The 10950-nt window shown below is 30.6% G+C and overlaps 1 protein-coding gene across 1 annotated transcript; it reads left to right on the top strand.

The window, feature by feature from the left end:
• The first annotated feature begins 9611 nt into the window (after nt 1–9611).
• On the top strand, nt 9612–10388 carry LOC148550859 (uncharacterized). Its single transcript, XM_088494644.1, has one exon. The coding sequence runs from the start codon at nt 9612–9614 to the stop codon at nt 10386–10388; it is 777 nt and encodes a 258-aa protein (XP_088350770.1).
• The last annotated feature ends 562 nt before the right edge of the window (nt 10389–10950 follow it).

Genomic DNA, 10950 nt, shown 5'->3' with positions numbered 1-10950 from the left:
TGAGTCGACATATCCATTGACAATGAATTCCGATCCTCCAAAACATAATGCAACATTCGAGGTCCCTTTGATGTATCTCAAGATCCTCTTAACAACATTCCAATGCTCTTTACCCGGATCTGCCATGAATCGACTTACCACCGCAACTGTTTGAGCGATATCTGGTCTTGTACAGATCATGGCATACATAAGGCTTCCCACTGCTGATGCATACGGTACTCGAGACATTTCTATCCTCTCTGCTTCACTACTAGGGCACATACTTGAGGATAATTTGAAATTCACAGGAAGTGGGGTTGAAATTGGCTTACATTCTTGCATATTGAAGCGTTGCAAGATTTTCTTCAAATAATTCTTTTGCGATAGCCAAATCTTCCTATCTTTTTTGTCTCGGTGAATTTGCATCCCTAAAATCTTGTTTGCTGGTCCCAAGTCTTTCATATCAAACTCCCTAGCCAACCGTGCCTTCAATTCTTGGATTTGATCTTTGTTGGGACCTACCACCAACATGTCATCCACATACAACAGTAGAATGATGAAATCATTATCACCAGACCTCTTGTAATAAGTACAATGATCTAAACTAAGTCTGTTGTATCCAAGGCTAATAATGAAAGAATCAAATCTCTTGTACCAACACCTTGGCGCCTGCTTTAGACCGTACAGAGATTTAGTTAACCTGCAAACCAAGTTTTCTTTTCCTTGTTCTTCAAAACCTTCTGGTTGGAGCATATATATCTCTTCTTCAAGTTCTCCATGAAGAAAAGCAGTCTTTACATCTAATTGCTCTAGATGTAAATCAAATGCAGCACACATAGCCAAAACTACTCTAATAGTAGTTAGTCTCACCACCGGAGAAAATATTTCATTGAAGTCAATACCTTCTTTCTGAGCATATCCCTTGACAACCAATCTTGCACGATATCGTTCCACCTGATCATTACTATCTCGTTTGATCTTGTAAACCCATTTGTTACCAATGGCTTTCCGACCTGCTGGAAGTTCAACAAGTTTCTAGGTATGGTTCCTATGTAATGCCTCAATTTCTTCTTGCATTGCTGTCATCCACATAGAAGCGTCTAGATTGCGCATAGCCTCCATAAAAGTTGTTGGCTCTCCATCTTCTGTCAAAAGACAATATGCATCATGGTTTGTCAAAACATAATTTGAGTGTCATGATGGTGTTCTTCTTTGTCGAGTGGATCGACGAACTTCTATGTCATTAGCCTCTGCTTCTTGTTCTTCGTGCTGTGGTTCTGCTTCAGAAAGATCACCTTCTCTACATTTTTCATCTATTTGAACAGTGGTTATCTCTTTAATAGTGCTGTCATTTTCTTGTTCTTTTTGCAATTCATCTTCTGCAAATATCACATCTCTACTGACAACTACCTTGCGGGCAGTGGGATCCCACAGGCGATACCCCTTAACACCATCAGCATAACCTAAGAATATACATTTTCTAGACTTTGGGTCTAGCTTTGTTCTTTCTTGGGAATTGTACATCACGTACACAGGACAACCAAATATATGTAAAGAAGAATAATTAGGTGGCTTACCTTGCCACATCTCCATTGGTGTCTTTAACCCAATTGCAGTTGATGGTGACCGATTTATTACATAACAGGCGGTTTTAACAGCTTCTGCCCAAAAAGACTTGGCTAAACCTGCAGTTTGCAACATAGCTCGTGCTCTTTCTAGGAGAGTCCTATTCATTCGCTCTGCTACACCATTTTGCTGAGGCGTATATGCAACTGTGAATTGTCGTTGAATACCTGCTTGCTTGCAAAATGTTAGAAAATCACCATCAACATATTCTCCTCCATTATCTGTCCTTAAACACTTGATCTTCTTTCCAGATTCAAGTTCTAACTTTGCTTTGAACTCTTTGAACATCGCAAACACGTCTGACTTTTTCTTGATCGGGTACACCCATAGCCTCCTAGAGTAATCATCAATAAATGATACAAGATATTTTGCTCCTCCTAGGGACATCTCCGGCGATTCCCACACATCAGAATGAATCAACTCCAATATGTGCTTGCTCCGAGCAGTTGATCTACCAAACGTCAATCTATGTTGTTTGCTTGTAACGCAGTGCTTACAAAATGGTAAGTTTACCGATTTGAGCCCGGGAATGAGATTACGTTCTACAAGAATCTTCAAGCCTCGTTCTGACATGTGGCCTAGTTTGCAATGCCATATCATCGTCATTTCTTCTTGGCTTGTTGAAGCAACTGATGCCTCTGCCTCTTGCAAAATATCTCCCATAAGCATGTATAGATTTGCTGCAATCTTTTCTGCTTTTATTACCACAAGAGCTCCTTTAACAACTTTTAAGATCCCACCTTCAATATGGGTCTTATAACCAAGTTCATCCAATTGCCCAATCGACAACAAATTCTTCTTCAAGCCTTTCACGTGTCTTACCCCTTGAAGTGAACGAATAGAACCATCAAATATTTTTATTTTGACAGTACTCATTCCAACAATTTCTAAGGCATGATCGTTTCCCATAAACACAGATCCTTCCAAGACAGGTTCATATGTACAAAACCAATCACGATGAGGAGTCATGTGCCATGTTGCTCCTGAATCAACAATCCAAACATCAGTGAGTTGTTTACTGCCTTTAGAACCAATTGTTGCTTCGCCATACAGGATTTCTCCATCATCAGAGGTACTTGCAACACATCCTTGAGAACTTGATCCTTCTGGAACCTTCTCTATACTCTTCTTATTCCAACAATCTTTCTTGAAGTGCCCTTTCTTACCACAATTGTAGCATTTGACCTGCTTCTTACTTTGTGACTTTGGTCTACTTTGACTCCCACTGAAACCACGCTCCATTGATCTCCCTCTTGTCATCAACAAAGCCTCTTCTTGTTTTGAGCTTTCTAATCTATCTTCCTTATTCTTGCGCCTAGATTTTTCTTCAAGAACCGCCGCAGCCATGTCATCAAAAGAAAGATAATCAGTCAAACATTATTAGTTAAGTTAATGATAAGCTGATCATATGAATCTGGTAGACTTTGAAGTAAGAGCTCTGCACGTTCGTTTTCCGCTATGGTATATTCCAACGATGAGAGTTGGGAAAATAGCGTATTTAGATTGTTGATGTGATCCGTTGCCGATGTGGATTCACTCATTCGAAGAGTATAAAGTCTTCTCTTCAAGAATATCTTGTTGTGAAGTGACTTGACTTCATATAATTTGGTGAGAGTATCCCAAATTTTCTTTGCTGTCTTTTTCTCTGCTACACTTGATAAAACTGAATCAGCTAGTGCCAAGTGTAAGTTTGCAACAGCATTGTTGTCCATCTCCTTCCATTTTTCATCTGTAATTCCAGTGGGTCTACCTTCAATTGCTGTCACGCAATTGTCTTTTCTCATAATGGCTTTTATCTTCAATTTCCATATGGAAAAATTACTCCCACTGAATTTTAGAATTTCATACTTTGCTGCCATTTTTTTTTAGACGGTAACTCGCAGCGGAAAAAAAATATATTAATCAGCAACCTTTGGCTCTGATACCACTGTTAGGTACCAGACAAATGACACAGCAAAATATAGAGATGAAAAATTAGAAATTTGTATAAAATATGGAAACAATTGAATAACTTTCTTTGAGAATTACAACTTCTCTCTATCACAAGGAGACTACAATAACACTCTCTCTTGACAAAAGGAGAACACACTTCTCTCTATCATATATAGGAGAAAACTACTCAAAGAAATATTATGTTATTCTATCTGGATGACTTGATTGAAATGAATTAAAGAAAAACTCAATTTATAGGTGAGTCTCTTCAATATGAACCATCCGTCAATTAGAGGTATATAATTCTTCTCTTTTTCAACCACTAAAATTCTAAGGTTATAAACTAAGATTGTTTATTACCTCTCATTTTATTTAGTTATTATTTATTTATATATTTTCTAAAATTAGCTTTACTAATTTTCACAGTGAGTTGGTTTGATTTTCAGCCAATGTTGGTTCAGCGCTGTTTCTTATTCCGTTATTCGTTTATTTTTCATTTTAATTATTAAAAAAGTGATTATACAATATAACGAACAGTATGATAAATGCTATGGTATTTAAAAGGTGATATTTATTTATTAAAAAAATTAAAAATTAATATTTAATATAAAAATAAATAATTTTTAAAAAATTAAAATTTATTATAAAAAATAAATTAAGCAAAATTTAGAGAATAACTTATAAATATTAAATATTATAGAATTAGTCTAACAATATATAGAGGTTCTAATAGGGGGTGTTCATGGTCTGATTCGGTCGAAAATTTGGTTCGATTTTGAACATTTTAGAGGCTAATTTGGTGAGATTTTATCCGGTCTAAGGTCGGATAAGGGTTTAAAAAATATACCTGATCATTATTTTGGGTGGAGTGGGAACTAAAAAAGATATATATGTTTTAAATTAATTTTAATATTATGTTATATTAATTATAAGTTTATTGTTTTATTTTTTATCACATTTGTTGAATTAGAAAATAGATCAAAGAAACATCAAATTATAATTTATAAACAATTCAAGTTCAAATATGGATATCAACTTTTCAGTAACAAGTTTCTTCTTTATAAATAAGTGCATCATAAATAAGTTTCTTTATAAATAAATTTTTTTATAAATTATTATTAAAGTTTTAAAAACCCGATTTTCACTCGATTTGGACCTGGTATAGTTGTGACTCGAAAATATTTAGATTTTATCGGGTTTAGGGTCGGATTAGAGTCTAAAAAATAGACTCAGTGTATATTTAGGATCGAGTCTAGATCAGGACAAACCCAATTTTACCCGACTAATGATCACCCCTAACTTCTAACGGAATGGTGATTGGCAACAAATCCCCGTAAGCCTGTTTTGAAGTAGAAAAATTTTAGAGGATAATAAAATTTATTATTTTTTATTATTAATAATATTTAAAATTAAAATATGTATTAAAAATATATTATTAAATTATTAAATTAAAAAAATTAAATTATTGACTAAAATAATAGTTAAAAATGATAAATTTTAGTGTTTTTAAAAATATTCATCATTTAATATTGTGAATAATAAATATATCAGAAATTCAAATTAAGATAATTGTTTATGTTATGTTTGAAACACGATAAATTACAAATTATTTCATTCTAAATTTAATTTTTTGTTTATTTAAAATAAATAAAAATAAAAATTCAATTTATTTGTAAATTTTTTAGAATTACATTATAAACAAAGTCAAATCCTTTTAATTTTTTTTTCATGTAAAGAGCAAAATAGTAATTTTGTCATGTTAAAAAAATTGATTATTAAAAAAATTACGTTGTGCTAATATTAGAGATTGAAAAAATCAAGAGTTTATTTCAAGAGCAATAATATTGACTTGTCAGTACTCGAACATGAAGAAATATATAAATTTTGTTAGCCATAAAAGAGAAGATAAAGCCCAATAAGCTAAATGAGGACGACAAAAAGTCAAAGAGTTATTAAAATTTAAATTTATTTAACTATATTTAAATTTGATTTGTTGTTAGGATTTGTCCAAAAAATTTGATTTTTAATTTATTTAGTAGTACTTTTATAAATTTAAAATTTAAATTAAATATGATCTAATTTAATAAGATCAAATTTGATTTAAATTAATTAGAATTAATTTTGGAGTTATATCTTTTATTTAATTTTAGATTTTATAAATTTATTCTAGAAAGATTTAATCCACATTTAGACTGATGCGTTAGGAAGTTGTTTAAATACTTTTGTGAGAAATTTGAATAGTTTCTTATGAATAAATTTTATGGTGCCTATGATGCACAAATTTTTTGTATTCAAGTGAGGTGAGTGATTTGCTTTACTTGTTGCATAAAGAAATTGAAAGATCCAGCTTAAAGTAACTCTTAGTATTAGTTATTATACTTTCATCCCTTTAATTGAGGTTGTCAAGGACAAGTTTTTTGAAAGTCTAATAGGAAAAACTCATTGGTAACCTAAGTCGCTAAGAATAGGTTTCTTAGATGTCTAGTAGAAAAACAGTATCCAACTATCCTTTTAACTTAATCTTTTTGTTTTCATAGTATCTTTTGTTCCTTTTTTTTTTTCCTTATCATTCTAGTAGGAAAACACTATCCAAATATCATTTTATCTTAATCTTTTTATTTTTGTGGTGTCTTTGATTCCTCTTTTTTTAATCACTCTAGATGAGGCTCCGGTGAAAACTCCAGCTGAGGCGAGGGTAGATGTTGAGGAACATCCGAGTGTGGCTCAGCAAGAGAAAACTCATACGATGAATTAAAGTCCAAAGAAAATAGCAAAGAGCGAAAAAGACATGATCAGTTAGAGTCTTCATCTGATGCGAATACGAGTTTCACCTCAGATGATTGTATCTCCATTATATGGTCTCTGCAAGGGAATAACTCTAGCAAGACAACGTACTTCAGCATCAATTACATATGTAAGAACAGTTAAAAAAGGAGTGAAAATCTACTATTTTTAAGCAGAGTACCAATGGAGGAAGACAGATCGTATATTAGACCTAGGGTAAATCTCTATATTAGAAGAGTGACAGATATACTAGTCTGACCTTAAGGTTATAGTCTCAGTCTGTTTATATCTAATGTTGTTTATATCTAATGTTATAGTCTACCAGAACAAGCAAGCAGTAATAACAAGAAAGTACAAACAAGTCACATAGCACAATAATAGAGAATAAACGTAGAATACAACCACAGTAAATATACGATAAATAATATGATGCATGTTTGTTCTAAGTAGACCATGAGCTCATTCTGCGTAAGCTTCAGTTGATTATCTGCAACTTGACATTACCTGAGATCAGACCTAGATATGACTTTCATTGTACCTGTTAAATATACATATTAGGATGGACAAAATTATAACGAATCTAGCCCAACATTTAACAACTGATGCAAAGCTTGATGCCATGATATTCATATAATGAGAAACAATATGCATTTAAATATCACTCAATAATTTTAAGAATTCTACCCTTATCATTTAAGCTTTAAGCTCGTAAGGTCTATAACTTTGTATTAATTTTTTTTTTTATGGATTCGTTAGTGAGCACGAGTTAACTTAGTGAACCCAAAAGTGATTTTGACTCTAAACATATGTTTACAGGAAGCTAAAAATTCTAACTTCTGCGTTCACGTTGGGGAAGGCTAATTACAATTGAGAAATTAAATAAGAAAATTATTTCTCTTCTACCAATCCTATCCTTCATTTCTTCTATAAAAATGATGTAAGTAACCATATAATTTTTACAATAGTTCTTTGTATATGTTTTTGGTCCCAATTTTTTTTTCATCAAAATCTTTCAGATTTGTTACAATCATTGCCAAGATAAATATTTTAATTTTTTTTATTATTTTTAGTACTCTCTTTCATATTTTGATTTTTATATTTTTTATTGTATTTTTTTATTTATATATAAATATTTTTTATATTATTTTTTGTATTCTGATATTATTTTTTTAGTGTTTTGATGTCATATATTTTTATTGTATTTTTTATTCATATGACAACTATTATTGATATAAATTCTTATTTTTATTAATTTTTATAATATTTTTATTATTTTTTATTTGTATAAATTATTTTTTCTATCTTTTATTGTACTATATTTATGTTGTGTATAAAATTTTTTATTTTTTTATTTTATTTTATTCATATGAATTTTATTTACTTCTTATTGTAATTTTTTTGTTCATATGATATATGTTGTTAGTTACAATTATTATATTTTATGTTTGTACGAAATTTTTTTGTTTTTGTTATTTTTATTGTACTTCTTATTGTACTTTATTTTCGTTTTTATTATATACTAATTATAAAAATTTATAGTCCAAAATGATACTAAATTAAAAAATAGTAACGGTACTAAAATAATATAGAACATTTTCTTTTTGTTTGACATTATAAAATGTATAGTACTCTTTTTAGTGTTTTTATGTATTAAAATATATTTTATCAACTTTTAATGTTACTTTAATTTAGCAAGTAAATATTAATTTTATTATAAAATAAATTAATAAGATTTATTCAAATATCTAAAGTAAAATGATAGGATAATATAAAAAATTATTTAAATTGATGTCTCTTTTAGTAATTTTTCATCTAAAAGTAATTTTGAGTAGTATAATCCAAATAACATTTATTTTATTATAATCCATTTTGATATAAAGATTGCCAAACATAAATCACATTAACACAAACTTACTTTTTATCAAAATAAATTTACAAAATCACTTTTATACAAATTTTCGTTTGGAAACTATAATCTAAACACACGCATAACCTGAGATTAGACCTAGATATGATTTTCATTGTACCTATTAAACATACATATTAGGATGGACAAAATTATAACGAATCTAGCCCGCCATTTAACAATTGGTGCAAAGCTTGATGCCATGATATTCATATAATGAGAAACAATATGCATTTAAATATCACTCAACAATTTTAAGAATTTTACCCTTATCATTTAAGGGTTAAGCTGGTAAGGTCTATAACTTGTATTAATTTTTTTTTAATGGATTCGTTAGTGATCACGAGTTAACTAAATGTTCTCCAGTCCAACAAAGAGGTTCTCTATCGCTCTTAGAGGGAGATAGACTTCCACGACAAAAATCACGATGGTTTCGTCTCTTTCTCCAAGTACGAACCTCCTACTTAGGTTCACAATTTAGGTTTATCTTCTCCTCTCAATCTATGATCTTTTTGTTAGTTCACTATGAATAAATGCTTGTGAATCTAATATAATAGCAATATGTTGTAAATTTATGGTAGATGCTATTTTTGTTTTTGATTGGTTTATTATTATTATTTGAGCATATTATTTTTTTGTTTATCAGGTAACAATTTTTTTTGGAAAGAAAGATAATTTAGAGAGAGAGAATGATAATAATAACAGTAAAAGAAAAATAATTCAGAATTTTTAGATAATTTTTAAAAATTTGAATAATTTTATTGTATAAAGTCTATTTTTTATGGATATAACTTTAATTTTATTATTGAAGGGTATTTACAAATTTGATTAATTAATATTATTAATATTATTGATATTAATATTAATATTATTAATAAACGGTTACTAACCGTTTAGTACCATTTGGTTGAAGGGACACAACCTTTTAAGGATTGTGTATGTTCAAAACATTGTGTCTATTGGCTAAAGGGACACAACTCTTTAAGAGTTGTGTATATTCAAAACATTGTATCTATTGGCAATAGAAAAGACACAACCATTTGTATACGTAACCAATCATAATTGCTATGTGCAATATGTATAAATAAGTCCTTGTTCACTATTTCAGATATGACGTACTAAGTGTACAAATTACTCAACCATTAAGAGATTTTCTTTGTTCAAGAGAGTTGAGAATTTCTTACTATTGCTAATTAAGAAATTCTTAGGTTTCATTGTATACTGGGAGAGTATTGTCATTAACCCTATAGCAACTAAGTGTGGGGACAAATATCTCTCTAAAGAAAGCGATCTAATCGTGCCTTGAAACCACTACATAAATATAAGATTTTGTCATCTTACCATCTTCATATACCCAACAATTTTAGAGAGATATTTGTTGAAGATGGCACAAGATCAAAACACCACGTTCAAGGTCATGAATCAAGAGTTTGTCAAGTTAGATCGCTTTGATGGAACGAACTTCAACCGTTGGAAAGACAAGATGATGTTTCTTCTTTCGATTCTCAATCTTGCATATGTGATTGACCCAAAGACTACACCAATTGCCGATGCCGCTGAAAACGTCACACCGGAAGAGAAAGAAAAGATCGTTCAATTGAAGAAGAAACGTGATGAAGATACTTTCGCATGTCGAGGTCATATCCTCAACACTTTATCCGACCGACTCTATGATCTCTACATGTCAATTCAATCGCCATTAGAGATTTGGAAGTCTTTGGAAGAAAAGTACAATACCGAACAACAAGGAACAGATAAGTTTATCATGATGAAATATTTTGAATTTATTATTAATGATACTATGCCTGTCATGGATCAAATTCATGAATTACAAATCCTTGTAAGTAGACTTCGTGATCTACAAGTGGTGATCCCTGAATCATTACAAGTTGGAGCAATTATTTTAAAATTGCCTTCATCTTGGAATGGTTATAGGAAGAAACTTTTACATCTTGGTGAGGACTTCACTATTGAGAAATTACTAAGGCATATACGTATAGAGGAGGAAACTCGAAAACGTGATGCTGTGTATCTTTCTCAAAGTTCTAAAGTGAATCATATTGATGAAAATAACATCAATAAGAAGAAAAGAAAGTTCTCTAAAGATTCAAAGCAAGATAAGAAGAGACAAAGAGAGTGTTATCATTGTCACAAGAAATGACACTATATCAAAGAATGTAGACTTCTGAAAAAGGAAGCATCAAAGACCAACTTAGTGGAAGAGAAGGATCTAATTGCTATGGTTGTAGAAAAAGTACAAAACATGCATATTGGCATGGTTACAGAAGTCAACATAGCAACACAAGGAAAATCACTTGAGTGGTGGTTAGATTCTGGGGCTACTGTTCGCATTTGCAATTATCGCAACCAATTGAAAACATATGAAGAAGTGAACAATAGAGAAGTCTTGATGGGCAATGATAACTCAGCCAAAGTTTGTGGTCAAGGAAGTGTGGAATTAAATTTTACATCTGGAAAGAAATTAAGTTTAATAAATGTACTTCATGTTCCAGATTTGAGAAAAAATTTAGTTTATGTTAGTCTCTTGTGTAAGAAAGGATTCAAAGTTGTAATGAAATCCGATAAAGTGATCTTGCTTAAGAATGATGTATTCATAGGAAAAAGGATATTGTACTGAAGGCATGTTTAAACTTAGTATTAATAAAGTGAATGTTTCTTTGTATGTTGTTGATTCTTGTGATTTATGGCATAGTAGATTAGCA

This window comes from Arachis ipaensis, chromosome B7 (assembly GCF_059453495.1).
Source record: "Arachis ipaensis isolate K30076 ecotype BB chromosome B7, ASM5945349v1, whole genome shotgun sequence".
Classification (NCBI taxonomy): Eukaryota; Viridiplantae; Streptophyta; class Magnoliopsida; order Fabales; family Fabaceae; genus Arachis; species Arachis ipaensis.
Note: the sequence above shows the minus strand (reverse complement) of the source record. Positions and strands in the feature narration are given on the sequence as shown.